The sequence below is a fragment of the Thamnophis sirtalis genome, unplaced genomic scaffold, assembly GCF_051295495.1.
Source record: "Thamnophis sirtalis isolate CommonGarterSnake01/CBP01778 unplaced genomic scaffold, rThaSir2_p1.2 scaffold_1, whole genome shotgun sequence".
Taxonomy (NCBI): Eukaryota; Metazoa; Chordata; class Lepidosauria; order Squamata; family Natricidae; genus Thamnophis; species Thamnophis sirtalis.
In genome coordinates, this window is record NW_028261381.1 from 136,849,636 (window position 1) to 136,874,072 (window position 24,437).

The 24,437-nt window shown below is 37.6% G+C and overlaps 1 protein-coding gene across 1 annotated transcript; it reads left to right on the top strand.

Annotated features, from left to right (window-relative positions):
* Nucleotides 1-2,151: 2,151 nt before the first annotated feature.
* Nucleotides 2,152-23,281, top strand: GOLGA5 (golgin A5). The gene is made up of 12 exons (XM_087725699.1): nt 2,152-2,319; nt 5,056-5,663; nt 7,471-7,689; nt 9,293-9,512; nt 10,891-11,014; nt 12,199-12,402; nt 13,055-13,354; nt 17,218-17,316; nt 18,241-18,466; nt 19,477-19,582; nt 19,847-19,910; nt 22,426-23,281. The coding sequence occupies exons 2-12, from the start codon at nt 5,102-5,104 to the stop codon at nt 22,504-22,506; spliced, it is 2,205 nt and encodes a 734-aa protein (XP_087581825.1). The 5' UTR covers nt 2,152-2,319; nt 5,056-5,101; the 3' UTR covers nt 22,507-23,281.
* The last annotated feature ends 1,156 nt before the right edge of the window (nt 23,282-24,437 follow it).

Sequence of the window (24,437 nt, forward strand, 5' to 3'; positions counted from 1 at the left end):
TGCATTTTAAGGTGAGCCATAGATTAGTAAACCATATTTCATCCTACCTTCTCCAGATGAATAGCTGAATATGGCCTAAACAGATTTTACCTATGGAGTATCTACCTTTACAGTCATTTCTGAAAATCACTGATTATGTGCTATCAAGTCAGTGCCTATTCTTACAAGCCACATAGATTTCTTTCTCTGTAATGATCTGTCTCTAACTCAGAAGTCCCCAAACTTGGCAACTTTAAGACTAGTGGACTTCAACTCCCAGAATTCTCCAGCCAGCATAGCTGAACTCCACAAGTATTAAAGTTGCCAAGTTTGGGGACCTGTTGAAGGTTTTCCAATGGTGCATACATTGCCACAGTGATCAAGTCATTTTGTCTTGCTATTTGGTTGTCTTCTTTTTCGCTTTCCTTCCATCTTTCCCAGCATTAGAGACTTTATATAATTTGTCCTAAATTGGATGTGAGCCTGATCATTTGTGAGAATGCTCAATTGATTTGTTCAATAATCCATTGATTTGAGGATTTTTTTAACCTCCTCCTTTCTTTTACTCCTTAAATGTGTGTGTGTATCACTGTCTTCTCACAATTCTTCCCTAATTAAAACAAATGTTCCCATTTCTGCTGTCTGTTCTTCTTTTTAGGGGGAAAATAGTAGTTTCTTGAAAGAAGAAATTCTCTAAAAACCAGGAAACTCAATTTTATACAGTAAACATTAAAATTCAAACACAGTACATGAAATGGTTTAGGAGAGAAAAGTTACACCCCAGTGCTGTGAATATATTTCACATTTTATTATATATGTTTTTCTCACCAACCAAAACCCATTTTTAAAAGAGAGTAAAAGTTTTCAGATAGTGTCCTCTGCTGGATGAAAACTAAAATGCCATCATTACCTTGAGGCTAACATTCAAATCTAAAAATTACATTGTCTAATTAAACTCACAACTCTCCATGTCTTCCTACTTCAAAGATGATTTCATTATCTTAGTCATCTTTATTATTTTAACTATGATTATATGGAGAATAAACATAAATAAGTATTCTCCCTAGAAAGTAAATTATGTTGCCATATACCTCCCAAGATATTTTAATACAGAATAAAAGTCCTGCGCTCTAATTTAAAAGTTTTCCATAATCAGACAATTGCAGTGATAGTTGTAAAGTATATTACATAGATGTTTATATTCCTATGTGTATAATATCTAAACATAAATCAAGCCTAACAATTACACTGAATTCTCTATAGAGATGCTGTTGTATAAGAAGAGTATTGCATATATTTAAAGCACACTTCTGTTATTTATATTAATGACATTTATTAATAAAAGCAAAATACCTCTTGAAACAAAGAATATCTTGGAAATACTATCTGAAAACGCATAACACTAACTCTCCTAAAGCTACTATTGTCATTCAATTTTGGCTGAGCTCAGAAAGGTAATCAAGGTTGGAACGAGATAGTTTTTGGATGGGAGAGCACCAGAAATAATAAAACTAGTCTGAATGGTGAAATAAATAATATATAAACATTCTGGAAACTGCAGCAGCAAATCCTTTGCATTGACGCGAAAAAAATCGGACGTGTTCATGAAATCACCGAAAAGTAATTTAAGTATTTTGTTAAACGTAAATTGGTATAGCGCAACATTTTAGACTGGCGATTCCCATCTTGGAACGTTCAAGTGTATGGACTTCAACTCCCAGAATTCCTAAACTACCAATGACGGCAGCAGAATTCTGGGAATTGAAGTCCACACATACCTCAAAGTTGTCAAGGTTGAAAAACACCGTTTTACATATGAAGCTGGATTGCAGCACACCTAAGTGTGTAGTCAGTATCACCTTGGCTTTTCCAATCAAAAATGTGTACCCATTTACTGAGTTCTTATTCATGTTTATTCTTATTCCTGTTATCTTGTACACGAGTGACAAACTAAATAAAATAAAAAATAACTTCCTTTTCGTACTACTCCTTTCCCGTCTCTCTCTTCCCCCCTCCCCTCTCCCTCTCGCCCCCCCTTCCTCCGCCTCTCCCTCCCTCTCTCTCTGCAGAAAGTGCTCAGAATCGGGCATGCGTGTTTACGTCACTTCCCGGCAGGTATTTTTCCGCGCCGACGCCTTGCAAACCTTCTAGGAGAGAAGTTCCGTTGGGTCCTTGTGCCCGCCTGCCAGTGGCCACGTCTCCCGGAAGGTTGATCCGGATGCCTCTGCGGGCTGACGGCAACCCCTTTGCCTCCTTTTCACCCTGTCTCGGTATTCCGGGTCCGCTTTGGGCTCCTGATTGAAGGGATCGTGGCAGAATCGCTGGCGACAGAAACCCGGGGTAAGCAGAGGCCTAAAAGACCGGAGAGGGGTGTGTGTGTGGGTGTTTGTGGATGTAATGTGGGTGGGGGTCGTCTGAATAGATGGGGGAGATCGGAGGGGAGGGAAGAGGAATAAAGACCCCCGAGAGTTCTTTAGAGCTCTCTTGTCGTCTCTTTCGCCCCTTTTCCCCCCTTCCTGCTCTTGTTGTGGCAGGGAATCCCCACGAATTGCAGGGTAGCTTCAGCCGATGCAGGTTTTTGCTAGCGTCATCGGTCAGAAGTAGCGGAGATCTTTACCTGTTGAAAGGTTGCCGTGATTCTGGGGAGGACAAGAGAGACCCAGCCGAATAAAAGAGGAAGCAGCCTTAACAGGGTGTTTACGGATAGGGTCCCTTCTCATGGAGAAAAAGAGAAAGAAAGATAAAAGTTAACGATAGTTAAGAGGACAAGGGAGGACATCTGGCCCCAAATGAGGATGTTAGGTAGAAAGGAGAAAACCAGAATAAGATTGAATGCATGAATTGGCCCTTTTTAAAGAGTAAATTGAAAGAATGGGCAAATTTGAGTATAGTAGACGAATGGCAAAGATACCAAATGCATGAACAAGTGTCCTTGTTTCAGCTCTCTGGAATGCTGTGTTATTGTTCCATTTTCATACCAATTTGGCCTAGTTTCGTAAGGGGTGGCATCGAACAATATACAGTATTTGTAAATATTACCCCGTTTCCCTGAAAATAAGACCTCCCTGGAAAATAAGCCCAATTGGGCTTTTGAGTGCATGCACTGAAATAAACCTCGAAAATAAGCTGAAAATATTGCAACATGCTCACCGCCTCCTGCACCTCAACAATAAGGCCAAGTGCTTATTTCAGGGTCAAAAGAAAATAAGACCCTGTCTTATTTTCAGGGAAACATAGTATATGGCTACCAAACATTTAAATGGTTACCAAAAATTCTGTTTCAGATATTTTTTCTTTAAAGGAGAATATTTGTAACTCAGGGTTGAAATGAGGATTCCTTGCTGCTCTCTGAGTTTGCTTGTTACCTTTGCAGGTGTTTCATTGCCCAAATAGGTAACATCATCAATACTGTATCAGCATACGATAATATTGAGCCTAGCATACCCTAACATTTTTCTTTTGTATGCAAAATACAACTGTTTCCACATATGCATTTACTGTATGTGATCAATTGTAAAATGTAATCTATTTGATGGCAGAAGGTAATATGAGGATGTCTGCGCTGCACATATTTATAATTTCTTCCAAGAGGATAATAAGAAAAAGTAGATCACTACAATCCCATTCACTACATATTGAGTCCCAAATGACCTGGGACTGTAGAACAGAAGGAAACATACCGTATTTTGAACTCAGACATTGACTAGGAATAATTCAGAGATGATGTACCTCTGGCTCCCAGGAATAACATAACTAGGAGCAGTTTAGTTTGACTAATACATTAATCAGAAAAATGTAACAGCTCCAAGGAACTTATTTGTTTTTGGCAGAAAGATCATTGTGTTCTGATTTTTTAGAGGAAGGATTGGCAGAACCTGAGGGGATGGAATTGAAAGAGGGATCAACCTAGAATGTCTACATAGCCATAAGTTCAACCAACCAACCTCCCCCCCCCCAATTCCTTTGATCCTTATCTAACTCCTAGCAGGTGCTAACTATTAGATGAGACTATTTTTGTGTATTATGAATACAGTAAATCAGTTTTAGTTGAATCTTCAGATGTGGACATAATCTTTTACACCTGATTGATTTTATGCTTAGGAAATGGTATGCATTTTGGGCTTGCTGATAAGAATTAATTACTATAATAATGTAACATGGGTAGATTACCTGTAGATTAAGTAATAATGCAGATAAGAATGGAAAGGAAAATCACAATTGTTTTAATAGCTTATTAAATGAATGGATGTTACGTAATTTCCTGCATTAAGTTTGAAGCTAAAGCAAATGAACTTTTTAATGTTTTTGACTGAATTCTATTCATATTTCTGGCCATTTATTCCAGTGGTAAGATATATGAATTTGTCAGATACAGATAGGTCACCAGTATTATTTTATACATATTTTCTTGATGTAACTGTTTGGAAATGAGCCATCTGAATCCAGCCTTCTCCCTATATTTAACAAATTAGAAACATCCACGTTTGTTTCTTGTGTAGTTTGGGGAAATTGCAGAGAAAAATTCCGAGTGGATTGTGTTCTGCATGTCTCCTAGTAATTGCCTCATACTAACCAGTTGCCTACTACAGTATCCCAAATCAACCTCCAGCAAATCATTTATACTACTAAAACCACTGATTCCTGTGTAAAGCAAGTTATGCTTTAAAGAGATGCCACGATCTCTTAGAAATCCAAGAGAAAGGATTCTCATTTATGATCAAAAAATAAATGTGATGTGAATTGCACCTTTCCATCTGATAGCTGACTATTCAACAGTCCTCTTCTAAAATATAAAGAAAAGTGTGCAGTTCTTACCAGCGTGAACCTATGCTTTTCATCTTCCTTTTGACATCCTACTTTTGTTTCCAGGGATGGATCTTATCTCATTTTGGGTTGTCTGTAAAAATGTGTGAATAATGCATATAATGCAGAATGGGAACAGCAAACTATATTAATTGCATAACTACATTTTGAAGAACAGAAGATATATTGTGATAATGTTTTTTGATATTTAAGTGACCGTGTGATGTAACTTTTCTGTTCTTTGTATTCTCTCTCCCCCCTCCCCCACCCCAGGTTGAATGTTGGATGATAAAATTCCATATACTCTTTGATTTCCATTATGTCTTGGTTTACCGACCTGGCTGGCAAGGCAGAGGACCTTCTCAATAGAGTGGACCAAGGAGCTGCATCTGCTTTAAGCAAGAAAGAAAATGCAAGTGGTATAACCTATGTTGGTAGCCAGGTGGATGATGTCAATTTGTATCCCAATCCATATAAGACCAGAGAGCAGGAGGATCATGCGTCATCTGCATCAAGTTTTATTTCATCAGCAGCGGAGAACATTAAACATCAGAAGGCAACAATTTTAGCAGGAACTGCCAATATTAAGGTAGCGCCCAGGCCTCCTGTGGAAGGCTCTCCATCCGCAGAAACAGCTTCTGCGTCCAGACCCTCTTTCCAATTTGTGAGAAGGAAAAAATCTGAACCGAACGATGAACTCCTGTTTGACTTTCTAAATAGTTCTGAAAAAGAACCTAATGGGAAAAAGGACCTGAAAAGGGAGAAGAGCAAAGCAGCCACTGTTCAAAATCATTCTCGGACTTCAAGTGTTAGCTCTGTCTCAGCAAGTTCACACAGCATGAAAACAGGGGAAGACCCTTCCATTCAAAGTCAAGGCAATGGTAGTTAAGCATAACCACAGATGTTAAGGAATGTTTTAAGGATTCTTTTGAAGGGTATTAATGGTGACAGGATTCTGGTCTGATATTGATGATCATTCAGTGCCATTCTGATTGTGTTGGCTAAACTGAGATTATATAAGCATATGGATCACAGTTTAGGATGTCTCTCATATCCATCTGGATAGTTTGTTGAAAAGCCATGTTTACTTACCCTCCCGATGGGTTAATACAAAAGCTCTCCCAAGTTCCCATTTTGGGAAGTGCACTCAAAAACACCAGATTGTAATCTATACAGTGGTATAGATTACTACTCATTCATACAAAGCTTCTTGGATAAATTAGAAATTGTCTGATTTCCTAATGCTTGTTTCATAAGCAGCATTCACATAAGTTACAAAGGGATGGAGACTAACCTCCATGTAAATGATGTTCAAGGATCAAAGGAGGTGATGTAATCTTACTAAATATAATAATAATGAGGTTAGTCCATGAGGAGCAAATGTAGAAATATCAGAGTTTTCTATTTCCTTGGTACAGGTTCACTGAATGTACTATTTCTATAATTTTCCAGAAGTCCCTGCCCCTTGAGAGGAGGAGGATGCAAGTTTAAATATTTAAATAAATTAAATATTTAATCATTCAAATCCATACTAAGTGTGTATAGACAAGTCAATGTTGCATTATTAATTCTAAAGGCTTTGTCTTGCTTTGTCTAAAGGCTTGTTTTTTTTTTTCTCTCTAAAATTATTGCTGCAAATTGTAAAATGCAGGATGCACTTCAGAAACTTGTTTACATTTGCCTTACTTGCCTCTTGCAAACAGAGTTATGGGTACTTAAAATAGCAATCCAAATGTATCTGTTTATTAATATGGCCCACAGCTTTTTAAGACTTCCCTGGCTCCCATTTTACTACATTTCATTATTTCGTGTAGGTGGCCATCTTTCTTTATGAGAAGTATGCATGATATTTCTAAATGGTTTTTCACCCTCATGCTGAACTTTTGCTTATCCCCACAAATACACTCTTTGCTAAATGAAATAAATAATACTGTGGGAACTGAACTAATGAAGCAAACAGGGTTGCTTATTTTAGTAACTCTTTTAATTACCTGTGAAACTACGTAGTTTTCTTTTTATTAGTGTACTGACAAAAATGATGTGACAGCAATAGGCAGATGGGCACTCTTGAAAGGGTTTTGGATTTCAGCCCCCATCAGCTTTAGCCAGCATGGAAATTGCTCCTGAATTGTGAGAATTATAATCCAAAATATCTGGAAGGTGTCACTTTTTCCCCATTTCTAGTTGTAAGACGTACTTTGTTCATTACCTTTATTATTGCAAAGTTGGTTTTATTAGGCAATGTAAGACCCAGCCAATAGCAGGGGTCTTGGCTTTCAGTATACTGAAATGAACACAGTTCATTCAGTTGTGTTTTGAGGCTTTCCACTTTGCACGCAAGTGCATTTATAGGCACTTATATGTAACCTGCAGTTTTTGCCTACATTTTGCAAGACGGGAGACCTATTCAGCATTTGAACATCATTAATTTTGTGGGTCATAAATTAACAATGTCTGATCTATTTTTGAAATGTCAGATGTTTAATTTGTTTATAGTATATGTGAAGTAAGGGTGTTTCATGTTTATAATAGTGCTATAATTATTTTTTAATCTCCCTGTTTATAAGCTAATGTACAATTATTTATTATAGCAATCTTGTTAACCTCAATGACACTTTCAATAGCTATATAGTTTGTCATAGAAATTGAACAGTGTCAGGTTTCTTAAATATGAATCTCTTTGTATAGAGACGTCTGATAGTTCCAGTTCTGGATTGGAGACGGATGTGGATATTAAAAAGGATTCATTGCAAACCCCAGAAATTAATCCCAACCTTAACCTTAATGACGGTAAATCACATGAACTGTCCAATCTTCGCCTTGAAAATCAACTACTGCGTAACGAAGTGCAATCTTTAAATCAAGAAATGGCATCATTAATTCAGCGAGCCAAAGAAACCCAAACAGGTAGAGTGAAGGTTTGCACATTTTAAAAGATCCTTTGTGGGCTGCTAGTTGAAGAAGTCTTTTTAATCCGTTCAATCCAAGTGGGAACCATCTTTTTTTTTAAAAAAAAAATAGTGATATTCATCAAAATAAAGTGCGTTGTGTTCTATAGCAAAGTTAAATGCTTAATGATGGCTTTGAAGTAGACCAAATTACATTCTATATTTTCTTATTGGGCTGAATATATAGAAATGTGTTAAATAAGAGATTTATAAAAGTATCCCCCCACCACCTTTTGGATGAGCTTTTTTCAATTTCTCCTGTATAGCCAAATATATATGTCTTATTTAGTAATTTACTTCTGCCTGTCTAGTGGCTTACTGGTTTTGTATGTAGCAATAGCAATAGCAATAGCAGTAGACTTATATACCGCTTCATAGGGCTTTCAGCCCTCTCTAAGCGGTTTACAGAGAGTCAGCATATTGCCCCCAACAATCTGGGTCCTCATTTTACCCACCTCGGAAGGATGGAAGGCTGAGTCAACCCTGAGCCGGTGAGATTTGAACCGCTGAACTGCTGATCTAGCAGTAGCCTGCAGTGCTGCATTTAACCACTGCGCCACCTTGGCTCTTTACCATGTACCTGGTAAAGCAGCTGCCCATCCCTGATTATGCTATTACTCCCTTCTGCCCCTCTTAGGGAGATTAACCTTTTTCTCTGTCCTTAACTGGAAATGCAAAAGGAGGGAGCCAAGTGTTTCACGCACGTAAATCATGAGCAGTGAGCATTCCATGTTAGCCTTAAAATGTAATATTCCTTCTAATTAGGATTTGAGATAGAAAATGCACCATGTTTCATCTACTTCTCTTCTACATGAATTCTTCCTTTGTTTCCATTGCTTGCTTTTCTATAGACCCTTGCTTCAATTGGCATAAGCCTTAATACAACCAGGATTGTCTGTATAAGCAGGATCTGAAGCTGATTGATATTTTCAAAGATTACTGTCATTGCAAACCCAGTGATCAAATTCAGGAGAAAAATGGAAGAACTCATGTAGGTTTGTGGAAGAATAAAAGGAGTAATGATTGCTTCCAATACGATTTCAAGCTGTAGTTGTTTTATATTGTATATTTTGTGCATTCAAGTCAATCTTTGTCTCCAATTCCATGCAATTTCCATAGCAACCTTTTTTTGAAAGTGGTTTGCCTTCTTCCTAGAGTTAAGAGAAAGTGATTGGTTGAAAGTCATCCAGGCATTTTAATGCCTAAGGCAGGATTAAAACTCACATTCTTCCATTCTTGGAATTCCTTTAACCACACACCAAACTGGTTTTCCTACCATAGTTACATAACTGGAAACATGACTGGGTTTATGTATTATGCTAAGCCATAATTAAAGTTTGTTTCTGAATTGGTTGGATATGTAAATCCGGACATTCTGGTTTAAGCATTATGGTTGAACCAGGACATATAGTCTAAATAACAAAATACATTTTTTTAAAAACTCTGGCTTAGTGGGTCAGCATATGAACCAAGAACTTTTTCTGATCACTGACAGAAACACACTGCACACATAATAATATGGACTATAAACTTACTGATATTTACTAACGTCAACTTTATAGAATTAACCAATGCCCGGGCAAGAGTTGAAAAATGGAATGCTGACAATTCAAGCAATGACAGACATGTTCGGGGACTTCAAGCTCAAATTGATGATCTGACTGAAGCTGCTGCTGCCAAGGATTCCCAATTGGCTGTCCTAAAAGTGAGATTGCAGGAGGCTGATCAACTTCTGAGTTCACGTAATAAAGCTCTGGAAACACTACAGAATGAAAAATCCAGGTATTCAGCGTCCATCATGTCACTGTATTTATTGGAGAGATTAGGCTGTTTAGGTTTAAGGGTATTGGCTATTCGTCCCTCTTGTTTGTTAAAATTATTTTTACATGTCATTTTTTTTTTAATTTAAGCTCAGTGCCTGTGTGTGTGTGTTAATCTTATTAAGGAACATTTGCTTTAAATAATACGTTAATAGCAAAGGTATGTGTTAACATCTGGACAACTGGATTCATTAGAGGATACCTTATTTTTGGATTATAAGCCGCACCTTTTTCCCTCAAAAAAGAAGCTGAAAATCTGGGTCGTCTTATACACTGAATACAGCATTTTTTTGCCTCCCGAAACCCCGCCCCTTCACCAAAATGACTGTGCCTAGCCTTTAGGAGCCTTGCAGAGTGGTCCTGGGGGCTGGGGAGGGCAGAAATGAGCAAAAACAGGCCATTTTTTGCTCAGTTTCCCCCCGCCCGTCCCCATGAGTACTCTATAAGTCTCCTAAAGGCTATGCATGCCCCTTTTTTTGACAAAAAAATGGGCCCATTTTCGCGAAAAATGGGCCATTTTTTTGCTCATCCCCCCCCCCACCTCCAGAAGCATTCTACAATGGAAAACGGGCTGTATTTGGGAGGTCTGCAGAGTGCAAAAACCTTTTTTTTATATTTGCCTCTTCAAAATCTTGGTGCATTTTATACGCTGAAAAATACAGTACCTCTTTATGCTATGCCTTTTCTTCTTGAAAAGCAAAAAGGGGAAGGAATTGTATATATTTTTTTCATTTGGTAGAAGCTATTGCTTAAGGGTTTGTGGATACTTTGCTTACATTCTGAAAAAAGAGAGTAGGCTTTGTTCAGATAAATATACAGTATATAGAAGCAGCAAAACTATTCAGTTAAAATATAATCCCAGGCATGATTTAAGTATTTTCATTTCTTCCTGTACTCTTGTTTACTCCACCACTGACTTTAAATAGGAAAAATTATGTTGACATATCATGCCATGAAAAGAAGGGAAAAAAGGCATTTTAGAAATTCAGGTGATATCTGTATTCTGATGAGATGGTAAGCAAGGCTGGTCCCTTATTTTGTGTCACATCCTTACAAATAATTGAAAAGGAGTTTGCAAGGGTTTTTTAAATGGCCAGCCAACTTCAACCGAACTCTGGACATCCTTATAACCTTATCTCTTTAACCCAAAGATAAAAACAATATATAAAACAAAAGCTGTAAGCCAATACCAACACGGATGTTGGGAATGGCAAGAGGATGTGAAGGGATGGAGAGCGAGCATTGCAGAATACAAAGAAGTAATATATGCAGGAGGCCACCAAAGATGGATATGGATCTTAAAAGATGTTTCCTTAAATCTTTGTCCTCTGCTTATACAGAATAATAAAGGATAATAGCGAAGGCAACAGTCTGCACAATCAAGCCCTTCAGACTTTTCAGGAGCGGTTGCATGAAGCGGAGTCCACTCTTAGGCGGGAACAAGACAACTACAAGCAGATGCAGGTTAGATAGCAGATCTGGAGAATGCTGTTTAATTTTTTTTTCATTGAAAAACTATATCTCAATAATAGAGACAGAGGCACTTCAGATTTATTAGATCAACATTGTTTCTGACCAGATTCCCAAGGTCCACCAACCAGAGCCAAATACGTATTTTATGTCCCCTAATTAATTCATGAGCCTCAAGCCAAATTTCAAAAGAAATCCAGTCATTTATAGGAGTAGCATTTCGGCAATTACCCAAGAGGAGTCAGCTCTGCCCTCAAGTAATTTACGGGCTACTATGAATCTATCCAGCCCAGGGATGTGTCATGAATCACATTCTCCAACAAAATACGTTTGCAGGCTGTAGAAACCACATCCCTCCTGCTTTCTCCGAAAACCAGGGATACATTCTGGAGAAAGGCATGTGTGGAATGTGGTTTTAGGTTGAGGCAGCCGAGCAGCTTTGTCAGTTCTCCCTCCTCCTCTTATGGCAACCCGAAAGCAGGCCTGGAATGCTTTTACAAGCTGACATTTAGAATGAAAGCTCAGGTATCTTTCAATACATTCGGTGCTTGAGTCAGTGCATTATTGTAGGCTCTCTATCCCCTCCCCCAAAGAAGGAAAAGAATCACTGCCAAATGTAGTTCCTTCAGTCCATCCATGATTGATGGTATCAAAAGCAACTGAGACATCAGCTAGCCTACTGGCTATGAGAACTGAACTTCTTCATCTCAACCTTGCTCCACAACATCTATGTTAGGTTTAGAATTCTATGATCAGCACTACCTTATCTTAATAACTTATTCAGTTATTAATTGGTAGATTGTCATCAAATAGTTTTGCATGCATGAAGACATTGGCAGTTGTTTATTTATATCCCACCTTTATTTTCATTTTTTTATAACACTGGGTAATGAAGATACCTAATATTCCTTCTTCCCCCTATTTTCCCCATAATAACAACCTTGTGAGGTGGATTGGGTTGAGAGAAAGAAGTGGCCCAAAAGTCACCCAGCTGGCTTTCATAACCAAAGTTGGATTAGAACTCGCAGTCTTCTGATTTCTAGCCTGGTGTCTTAACCCCTAGTCCAAACTGTTCTCTTGATTATTTATGTTTGTTTGTCTAGAATAAATTAAAATAACAAATACAAGCATTTATTTATTTCTTTTGTACTAAAACCAAACAAAACTTCCTCCATCAGAATGAATTTGCAACTCGCCTGAGTAAAATGGAAGCTGAACGTCAGAACTTGGCTGAAGCCATAACTGCATCTGAGAGGAAATATGTGGAAGAGAAGCGGAAATCAGAGGAATTTCAACAGCAAATTAAAGTAGCCAAAACTAACTTAGAGTCTGCTAAGCTAGAATTGGTGGACTACAAGCAGAAAGCTACACGCATACTCCAGGTAACACTCACCACAGTAATCTAGTTCAACAATGTCTTCCTGACATTTCTAAACAAACAAATGGGACAGGCTGTCCTGAAGGCTCAAGTGAAGAACAGATGCAAATTTGTTAATAAAATAATAAAATATAAAACAATTGTTAGTTAGGTTTTATGTTTTAGTTTGTTTTGAAAGGACTAAAAAAATATTAATAGAAACCACTCATCACTGAAAAAATCCTTGCTAAGGAAGTTTTGAATTTGATATAATTTTGTATTCAATTTGACAAGTTCTTAACAGAATTTTTATTAAATAATGTTTTCAGGCAATGTACTTTTGCTCACATTTGCCATATATTTGATTTGAGATCGGGATCGTGGGTCCCACTCAAATGGGGGATCAACTCTAATTCCCATCAATTTTGTCCTCCACAAGCAGTGGTAGTGAATTATGAGAGATTTAAATTCCAATTACTGTTAGAGGTCCATAAATTCCTCACCTTAACTGATTACTAATATTAGATATGGAAACTTTGTGTTCCAAAGCAAAGAATTGATGCTGAGCACAAATAGGGTTCCATTGCTGTATTTACATTCTGCCTTTTGGTTACAGTTAACAAACTAAGGATTGTAATGCAATTTCACGTATCCTTAATTTTGCCTTTGCATCTCAGTCTAAGGAAAAGTTGATAAACAGTTTGAAAGAAGGCTCCGGTATTGAAGGTCTGGATAGTCAAACAGCAAGCTTTATGGAGTTAGAGGAACTGAGGCATGAACGGGACACACAAAAGGAAGAAGTACAGAAGCTGTGGGGCCAAGTGCAACAATTGAGACTTGAACTGCAGGATATGGAAGCGCAGCAGATAAGTGAAGCTGAGTCCACAAGAGAGCAAATTCAAGAGTTGCACGATCAAATTGCAACGCACAAAACAGCCAAACAAGAAGTAGAGGCTGAACTAGAGAGGCAGAAACAGGTAAATATTGGGAAGAGTTGAAATGGGTTGCTGAGTGGTATTTCAGGAGCTCTCTGTATGTATTGATATATTTGGGGGCTCATATACGGGGAAGATATATATTGGAAGTACATAATTAAAAGAAAGGCCATATGTTTGTAATGATGGGTATCAACATTGTTAGCATTCTTATTGACCAAATACTGGATGATGGATCATATGTACCTTTTCTTAATCAGTGCTTCTGTGCGTCCTTTGACCCCCAGTTGTATTTTTTTTAATGCGGTGTGCTACACAAAGGACAAATATTAATTAAGAGCCGAGGTGGCACAGTGGTTAGGGTGCAGTACTGCAGGCCACTTCAGCTGTTATCTGCAGTTCAGCGGTTCTAATCTCACCGGCTCAAGGTTGACTCAGCCTTCCATCCTTCCGAAGTGGGTGAAATGAGGACCCAGACTGTGGGGGCGATATGCTGACTCTGTAAACCGCTTAGAGAGGGCTGAAAGCCCTATGAAGCGGTATATAAGTCTAACTGCTATTGCTATATGTCTTAGACCAAAAGGGATTATTCCTAAAGCAGGGCTTTATTTATTTATTTTAAAAGGAAAGCATAAATAGCCTCTTACCTTAAGGGGGAGACAGATATAGGATTCTGTTTTAAGTGACAAATTTTCTTAGCATCAATACAATTTAGAAAGTCAACAATAAAGGTAAACGTTCTGTCAAGTCATCTTCAGTGTTGGTGACTTAGATTCATCAGTGCAGGTTTTTTTTTACACCAGTATAGAAATGGTTTGTCTTTTTTAAACATTCCAGCCTCAACTAGTGTTTTTCAGACATGACAAATGTATGATGTGCAGATTTTAACTCCCGTCATTCTCCAGCCAGCATTCATTCAATTCTGGGAGTTGAAGTCCAGACATGTTAAAGTCAACAAGTTTGAAAAAGCATAGCTATAGATCAGTGATGGCTAACCTTTTTCTCTTTTGTGTGCCAAAATTGTGCGCACAATAGCGCACGCTCGTGTGTCCACATCCATAATGCAATGCGCCCTTCCCCCATGCACATGCACGTATGACCTCCCCCCACGCTCCCCCCCACCCCCATGCATGCGTGTGAATCCCGCGCGCCCTGTTTTGGGCCTAGCAGGCCTCCCTACAGCCTCCAGGGACCCAAAACAGGCTGTGGGGAGGCACTGCACCATATGCTAAATAAATGAAAATATCTATATGGTTAGAAACTTACTTGTGAACAAGCAAAATTGTTTATGCGGCTTTTTTTTATATTTTTGTTTAGCAGTATTGCCTGATTCTGAACATAATTTTTTCTATATCTTTTTGAAACAAACTTGTATCTAACTCAATAGCTGACTGGATTTAAAAGCAATTCATACGCAAGTATTTCTTCTGTTCACCAATTTATTTATTTTTGCAAATGCCTAGTTAAAAGTTGCCCCTAAGTATCCTTGTATCAATCAGCTCAGGATAATGTGCAGATTAGAAATGAGTTATCATTGTTTTATTAAGGATCGTGTTATGAAGCTTCTAATACGCATAGCTGCTTATTTGGGTAAACTAAATCACAATTTTTTCACTTGGGTGCAGCTAATGAAAAATTATCTGACAAAACTGATCTCTAGAAATTGTCACAATTGGATTTCCACACAAATGCCTGTAAATTCTATTTGATTGAAAATAGGCCTCTTTTCTTGTACTCAGTGGTTTTGTTGTTATTGTAAACAGTTGCCATAGATGAAACCATCAAAGGCAAGGTGTTTAATTTGCTTTTTCTGATTATTTATCTTGGAGGATTACCTGTTTCACAAGAAACTCCATATTAATTGGACAGGGGTGAATTGAACTAATGAAAAAGCAAAAGATCCATGCTTGCTTTCAAAAGATAATATTAATTCTGTATCTTGAAGCCATATGGCGGTGTTTTATTATAGCTCTTCATGTTTAACCCATTTTTTTGTTCTGGGATAAAAATACTTCGAACTGAACTGAATCTCATCTGTTTTGTTTGTGTTGCCATATAAGCACTAGATCTAATTCCCTCAAGTATTCTTGTTTTATTCATCTAGTGGAGCTAAGTAACACGTTGGATAAATGATACAAGAACAAATATATTCATGCTGAAACAGTGCTAAAATTAAAATCAAGAGAGGTTTGAGACAAAAACAATATTCTGTCTCTGAGAAAACTCCTTGCTTATTTTAAGGTTCGTAGAAAGAAGCCGAACTGTAGCACCTGGTCTATAAAAATCATCACGGTTGATTTGCCGAGTCCTCAGCATTAATGCTATATGGGACTGTCCTTTGTTTACTGTAGATCTGCCATCACTCTTCCTTAAATCTTAAGTTTTTTTGCAATTATTCAGGTTGTATTTCTAATTTTTGAAAGATTGATATACTAAAAGAGTAGCTTTTCCCCCCTTCCGTGGTTATGTAGAAATGGCTTTGCAGTAAGTAAATAGCGGTTCTGCTCACTCAGATGCACTGGGTTTTTTGTTCATTTTACCTATGTAATTACTTTGTGTCCTCCATTCTATTCTGGAAAAGCAAATGAGACAAAAGAAAAATGCTTCCTGGCCTATCTAAACAAAAGTGCTGTCTTTTAAGTCAGTTGAGAATGTGGTTTTAAATTTGGGGAACTCACAGCATCCATCACCATCGGTCACTCTGGCTGGGATGAAGGAAGTAGCAGTTCAACATCCAAACTTCTCTTATCCCTTTGCTAAGTCAAAGCCACTATAATATACAGTCTCATCCCTGGAATTCACCAATTATGGCTGTGTGTGGTGCTGGTTGTTAAGTAGGTCACCTCATTACACTCCCCATTGAATGACCTTTTTTGTGGCGGTTGTTAAAGGAATCAGCATAGTTGTTAAATGAATCCCAGAAGGCAGAAATAAATGCTGATTTCCAGCAAAAAACATTGTAAGTCGCAATTATGTGACCTGGGACGCTGCACATACCGGTAGTAATAAATGCAAGCCGGTTGTTGAGCCTCCAAAAGGCAACCACATGACTGCAGGGGGACACCATCAGAACTCCAAATCCAGGTTTTAAGTAGCCCTAGGGAGATCTGTCATAAATTCAAAAGATCGTTATTCAACCAATTGTAAGTTGAGGACTACCTATATAATTCTGAAGGTTTCCTTATTGTCACAGAGATCATATAACAACTTTCTGAAAGAAATACAGTTAGTCCTCAATCTACAAGAGTTCATTGTGTGACCATTCAGAGTTACAACAACACTGGAAAAAGGGACTTCTGACCATTTTTCACGGGACCTTTGCAGCATCCCCATGGTCACGTGATCAGAATTCAGATGCTTGGCAGCTGAACTCACGATGGTTGCAGTGTCCCTGGGCCATGTGATCATCTTTTGTGACCTTCTTCCAAGCAAAGTCAATGGGGAAGTCAGATTCACTTAACAATCGTGTTACTAACTTAACAACTGCAGTGATTCACTTAACAACTGTTGCAAGAAAGATCACAAAAATGGAGCAAAATTCACTCAAGAACTGTCTTGCTTAGCATCAGAAATAGTGGGTTCCATTGTGGTCGTAAGTCGAGGACTACCTATAGAAACAAAGCCAAGGAATATCTATAAACTGTCAGCTTTTTACATTCCAAATAAATGTTGAAACTGATCCCCGCTAGCAATACCCCTTTTTGCAATTAGTTGCCTGCATCTAGGAATTTCTAAATGTTCATTATGGTCTTAATATAATGTTTTACTGCTTCGGCAATGCCTTTTCAATTGCAGAAAAGAAAGTAAGTTTCTAGTTGTAAACACAAATAGATCATAGTAGTACCATCATGTTTCGCTTTTATCATTTAATATATTAATTGCTGCTGGACCTGTTTATTTTCCAGGAATTACACTATACTGAGGAAGAATTGTACAGGACAAAGAATTCTCTGCAAAGCCGAATAACAGATAGAGAAGAGGAGATTCAGAAACTAAGAAATCAGGTAATGGATTAACTTAACAATTTTACAGTCAACATACATTTCTGAACAAGCCACAATTTTTAACCATGCCCCTGTAACATCGCACCAGCTAACCTTGAAGTGAAATTGGCTCAACTATTGGATTTCTTTCAAATTATGATATTTATCATTTCTAGATAAAAATAATTAAAAAGAAAAAACGTAAAATAAAGGGTACAAAGACAGTTAAATGGCAATCACTTTATTTCAAAGTTATGCCATCTCAGGGAGATCATTCTTTGGAGGCAAAGCTAATGGAGTATATATCCAACATTTCGATTTATGCTCCCAGATTGACAACGTTTTAACACAAAAATGAATGTGTTCACTTCTCTTTTTTCTGCTAAACCTGACCTCTCATATTTAGGTTGGTGGTGGAAATGCTGGGTAGAGCCTGCTGTGTGGAATCTGCTCACCTTTATGCAGTCCAGTGCCACTTTTCTGTGCCAAGCTTTTTCCAAAAATGGGTGAAGGAATGAGACCTGTCAAATTCTGCTGCCTAATAGCAATTTGCGCCTCTTTGGTAGCAAGTCCTGATCCTTCCCCCACTCCCAGCTTTTCCAAGGGAAAGAACCAGCAGTGGGATTCATTTACCTTCCCTACCGGTTCGCAAATGTGGGTGCAAATGTGTGCTTCACTCGAACTCTTCACATCTGTGCATGTGCACTGCCTTCTGCACATGCACAGTGCTCACACATTAGATCGGGCAGGTGGGCAGAGCCTCCCACAATCGCCGCTACCGGTTCGCCCAAATACCACCTCTGGAAAGAACACCGGGCTGTGTGCTTCATTCTAAAGCAAGACGTAGAGCAAAATGCAAGGGAAGGCATTTAGTTCAGTCCACACTCATTCCAATGAAGATGCTTACTCGTTTCCTCTTCCAATGTTACTTTGTTCACTCTGCAGCTAACGAACAAAACATTGAGCAGCAGTAGCCAAACAGAGTTAGAAAATCGTCTGCATCAATTGACAGAGACACTAATTCAGAAACAAACCATGCTGGAGAATCTCAGCACAGAAAAAAATGCTTTAGTCTATCAACTGGAACGACTGGAGCAGCAGCTGAAGGCTGTCCAGGGGGCTTCCACCAATGGCTCCTCCATTAATATGGCAGGAATTGACAACAGCGAAGGTAAAATGAGGAATGAACTGTTTATCGTGAGAGAATGTATATCCCGATAGATTGGAAAGCTTAATACAGTGTTTCTCAACCTTGGCAAGTTTAAGATGGGGGACTTCAACTTCCAGAATAACCCCAACCAGCTGCACTGGGGAATTCTGGGGTTGAAGTCCACCCATCTTAAACTTGCCAAGGTTGAGAAACACTGGCTTAACACGTTCATGTTGATGTTCCTGCCATGAAACCAATCAGTCCTTCCAATCGACCATCCTCTGTTCCATTCCTTTATTCATAGTTTCCTCTTTTTTCCTTTCAACAGCCTCTGAGATTCTCGGTCTTTGTGTGGTTTCCTTTCCTTTTCCCTTCTGCTTTCCCAAAATTTTCTGATTTTTCCCCCCATCTCGTATCTTCCTCTTGTGCATGTAGATGAGCCATTTTTGTTACATAAGAAAAGCCACCCAGAATCACCTTATAGGGGAGATGGGCGGCATAAAAATTTAATTAACAAATAAAATGAAACAAAATAAGCAGTGAATTTCACATCTGAAAACCTGTGAAATAGAGACAGTAATGGGCTCCAGGTTACAATGAAAAATTACAGTTTACCTCAAATGGCTTCATTTTATAGTACTGAGAGAGTTTTCCCAAAAGATTTTTGCTATGACATGATTCTTAACAGGCTACTATAATTTTGATAATAGCTTTGCAACCTGTGTTCTGCAGTGAGGATGTTTACAGAAGTAGATTGCCTGACCTTTGGAGTATTTCATTAAAATAAAATTGAAATGCATGCAAAATCCTCACAGATGCGTACAACGTCCTTTTAAATATGTTTGAAATTTCCATTCTGTCAAAGTGGTCATGATAAAATACAAAACATTATAAAATCACACATCTAATTTGGTCTGCTTCTACTTTGCTTCTCATAATATCATCACACCTTATGTAATGAATATTTACTGTAGTTTATGAATCGTTTCTACTGCTGCTAATTGCTTTTTAAATTATTATTATTCCTCTAGGCACTCGCATGAGAAATGTTCCTGTCCTTTTTGGTGATCTCGATGTGAATGCAGCGGGAATGTATGGCAAAGTTCGCAAAGCTGCAAGTACTATAGACCAGTTCAGGTGAGGAGAAGGCAGAGAATAGAAAGATTGCTTGGAAGAAGCAATTAGCTCCATGGAGAAGATCTTGGAAAGAAATCTTGATATTGCAGTGGCTATCTTGATTAAAATGTTGAACCAATATCTGGATCCTGTGAAAAATCTGAATGATTGGGATGTTTAGAAAATGAATTATCAATAAACTTGTAATGTAATCATGGCTTTATGAAAATCTCTGGTGCCCATATATATGCTATTTTCTAATATTTTTATTGTAATTGGTTACAGCATTCGACTTGGAATCTTTCTGCGTCGATATCCTATTGCGAGGGTATTTGTAATCATTTACATGGTGAGTCTGCTTAATGTACTCATAATGCAAAATATGCCATTTTCATTATATACTATTTCATCTTGATTTGATATGCAATGAATGAAATATACAAAACAGGTGAAGTATAGTTCACTATAAAGCTAAGTAACATGAAAGCCAGTTGGGTGGCTTTGGGCATGTCATCCTCTCTCCTTTTTTTTTTTTTGTATAAAAGTTTTTTATTTTTAGACCAACAAGGACAGACAAAACATGAAACATAAAACCATCATCAATTACATATACATATAGCATGTCGTTTGCTTACAAGCATTTGTGCATCACCACTTTCAATTATATATAAAATCACAGATTGTCCATCAAGTATACATAGGTACATTATTATTATTATAGATCATATGTTCAGCTTACAATTGTTATTCCTTCATTTAAAAAAAATATTCTAGAGATTAGATTCATCTATATACCAACATTCCATTGCGTCATTATTAGTCTATTTAGTAATAATATGTCTTTCTAATACCACATTCTGTTGTTCTTGCAATATGAAAAAATTCTCCAACATTTTGTACTTGTGCATCACCACTTTCAGTTTTATATAAAGTCACAGATTATCCATCAAATATACATTGATACATTGTTATCATTGTACATCATATGTTCAACTACAATTGTTATTCATTTCAAACAAAATATTCTAAACATTCGATTCATATATATACCAATATTCCATTGCATCATTATAAATCTATTTAATAATAATATGTCTTTATGGTATCACCTATCTCATTCTATTATTACAATACGCAAGACTTCTCCAAGGCATGCCATCCTCTCTCAGTCCCACCCACCACACAGGGTGGCTGTTGTTGTGGGGGAAATAAGAGGAGGAAGGTGTGTTGGATATGTTCGCCATTGGAGTTATTTGTACAAATAAGGATGAGATAAATAAAAATAAATACTGTAAGAATTTACACAATTTACTTCTTGTAATTGTGCAGCAGGATCAGTAGTGGGATTCAATTTTTTTTACTACCAGTTCTGTGGGCATGGCAGGGAAAGGATACTGTAAAATCTCCATTTCCTCCCAATCAGCTGGGACTTGGAAGGCAGAGAATAGATGGAGGCAGGGCCTTCAGAGGTGGTATTTACTGGTTCTCCAAATAACTCAAAATTTCCACTACCGGTTCTCCAGAACCGGTCAGAACCTGCTGAATCTCATCTCTGAGCAGGATGGAACTAATGCAAGTTTGCCTTTTAAAGGACATTTTGTATTTTTTTTTTTTTTTTTTTTTTTTGGTCACTATCATTTCAAGCAATAAAGTCTTTAAAATTCTGTAGCTCATTATCCCAAAGGTGTTTTTTTCAAAAAGACGTTTTGCTTCTCATCCAAGATGTTTCTTCAGTTCTGAAGAAGCTTCCTGGATAAGCGAAATATCATCACCAAAAAAGAAAGTCCGGTTGCCTTTTGAAAAAACACCTTTGGGACAACCATGACCTGGATGACTGAGAATCTCCACAGACACCAGAGCTCATTAATTTCAAAGTGTAATTGATGGCAGTCATGGTTGCTTTAGATATTCAGTCTTGCTTGTGAAAGAGCAATACAGGCAGCCCTCTCCTTACAAACAGATTCCATTCCACGAGACACTTCATTCCATTATGAAAAATATACAATTTTTACCTTACCCACTAGATAAAGAAAGAACACTGTAAACTAAACCCCACAAAATCAGTAGCAGACACTGTAAATTCACCCTTTTCTGCTTTCTTCTGCCTTCTGAAACATTCTAGGTTGGCGTTTCAGACAGGTTTGTTTGTATCAGCGAATATTTGTAAATCAAAAGTTCAGAAGTCGATGACTTCTATTCGGAAGTGGTTTCCGCACACAGGATGTGTGGGTCATCTGGCTCTCCCATGTGAGTGCTTTTCTATAGGACAGCCCAGCAGGATATCGGACATGACAATGAAGGCAGCAGACAGCATTTTGGATAGTGATATTCAGGTCCTTGCTAAATGTAAAGCTTTTTTTGCTTTATACTTAACAGAGCCTGTTTTCAGGTATCTGTCAAGTAGAGCTTACATCATGATGCCACTTCTACCATCTGACCCTTTTGAATACCACTAATCCCAGCGATGGGTTGGACTCAACTTTGCAACCAACAACAACAAATCCCAGCTGATGCATTTGGTTCTTGTATTAAAAAGCCAAAGTTACTCTCAAATCCAATACAATTAGTGATACATGGACACTTCTATCTAGTTTTCTTGACATGAAATGGAAATTTTGTTTGCCGCTGCCTTTTTAAAATAATATTTATTTGGCTTCCCAATCTAATCTGCACTTTAGCCATGGGTTTCCCAGACAGTTCTCCATTCAGGTAGTAGCCAGTGGTTGACCCTCTTAATTCTCTAACTCAGTCAAGGTTAGCTTTCTAGACCAGTCATATTCCTAGCAACCAATGTGCACCCATCAGATTGTTTGGTTTATTTTGATTCAAAGTGCCATTCATTATTCCTATTTTTCTTTTGTCAGGTCCTGCTTCATCTTTGGGTCATGATTGTTCTACTTACATACACACCAGAAATGCATCATGATCATCCAAGTGGGAATTAGACCAGTCTGGAAAGGGATCCTTCATGCAAGATATACTGAATTTGAAAAAGAATCCAATAAAGACTCTTTGAAGAGAAAAGCTTCTGTCAATATTTGAACAACCATTACATCTTTTCTTTAGCTGCTTGAGAAAAATTAACTAACACGAGGGAATCTAAGCTTAGTACTTGTAAAAACACGCAACTCCTTTGGGAAAAGCTACTAAGGGATCTGCTGCTGCCACCTTCCTTCATCCTCTTTTGTGGTACATTCATGTCAAAATATAATATATGCATATAATATATATGCATAGAAGCCTGGTTTTAAGACTATAGATGTATATGTTACATAATGTATTTTTGATTGTACAGGAAATGGGGCTATCGTCCAAAAAATAAATGTACTTAAAAACTGAGAAGAAGCTTTTTTTTTTTTTTTGCCTTTTGTGCACCTTTTAACTTTGTAAATATTATAAATTAGTGTAAAGTGTTCCATATATTATGGATTTGACAGCTGCTTTGCAGAATGCAAAGAAGAGAATAGAGATGATGTGGTCCTTAAAATATGGTTCTTCAGCATATCAGAAATTTATTTTCCACGTAGAAAACCTGTTAATGCTTATTTTAATTAGCATGTACAATAGAGCACATAAAGAATTGTACAATTCAGTGCCTTTTGATCTTTGCATTTTTGACATTGTTATTAGCTCTTATTAAAACTTATTTTTTCTTCAGATTTTCATAGCATTCATCTTAATATGTAGGTCCTTAATAAAGTATTTATTAACTGCAGAATAGATGATGCTGCTGATTGATTTAATCTTCAATTCGATTCACAGTCTGGGACTGGTAAAAACTTAACAGTTCAAGTCCTAACCAAGGACATAAGAGCTGTTTAACATGTGAGTAGGTAGGCAGTTCCAAGTAAGGTGAGTTTTTACAAAGTCAGAATATTCAAGTCTAACCAGTTCAAAATTTCCATGTATCTAGACAGCCCTTTTTGGTATTGCTCCCAGGACTCCTGTTACTATTAGTTCAACCGTTGATTTCTTTCTCCACAGTTGCTCAACTTCAATTTGCAAATTAAATATTTCATTATTTTTTTACTACTACTACTATTGGTATTAGTATTGTATGGCATTATTACATTAGCCAGGAGATTGCAATGCTAATGCAGAGTAGTAGTTTGGCTGCCAATTTACTAGCTCTGTTGTGGTACATGCTTGCATGCTTCCCAAGTTGTGCCTCAGGAGGGCGAGCTAGCTTTGCACCAGAAAGAAAGATGAAAGGATCTTCCTGCAGCGTCACCAAGGCCCCTTCCTTCCACCCCAACCGCCTCGTAAATGGACACCGCAATCAGGAAAGTTCAGAGCCTGTAGGCATCTGACCGCCTGCATAAAGCACAACCCACGTCAAGGACATCACGATGTTAATAGTTAATTGGCTTAAAAGTCGCTCTGAAATGAAATCCTTTCAGCAGGATCTCGTGTAGGTGTGGTTTCGATGATCCTGTTGAAAAACTTATTCTGTACAATAGCCAAACATGTTGAAGCAGCTTAGCCAAAGGGAGGGAATTAAAAAAGCTTTTCAGACTAATGCTAAAGTTGAGAGCAGAGCTTCTGTCTCATTCATAATATGAGGATACATGAATGGTATTCTCAGAAAAAGACAAGAAAGTAGCAGCTCAGCATTTCTGACTCCCCAGACTTTGGAATCTTAATTTTTTAAAAACCCACTGATTAAAAACCCATTTCATCAGTCAAACAAGCACATGTATTTGATAGCCAAGTGTTTATAATTTTTATTTATTTATCTCACTTATAGAGCTGCCGATGTCACAAGTGGCCCTGGGCAGCATACAACAAAACTAAAAAGTATCTAAAATCATTATTAACCAATGTTGAAATGTTAAAAAAAACTATAAAAACAACTTAATATAATTAATAGGCAAAG

What these genes read in the sequence shown, in the direction of transcription:
- GOLGA5 (XM_087725699.1), top strand. Translation starts at nt 5,102, where the DNA reads ATGTCTTGGTTTACCGACCTGGCTGGCAAGGCAGAGGACCTTCTCAAT. An exon ending in CATTCAAAGTCAAGGCAATG is followed by an intron (nt 5,664 to 7,470) that starts GTAGTTAAGCAT and finishes CTCTTTGTATAG; the next exon opens with AGACGTCTGATAGTTCCAGT. An exon ending in AGCCAAAGAAACCCAAACAG is followed by an intron (nt 7,690 to 9,292) that starts GTAGAGTGAAGG and finishes TCAACTTTATAG; the next exon opens with AATTAACCAATGCCCGGGCA.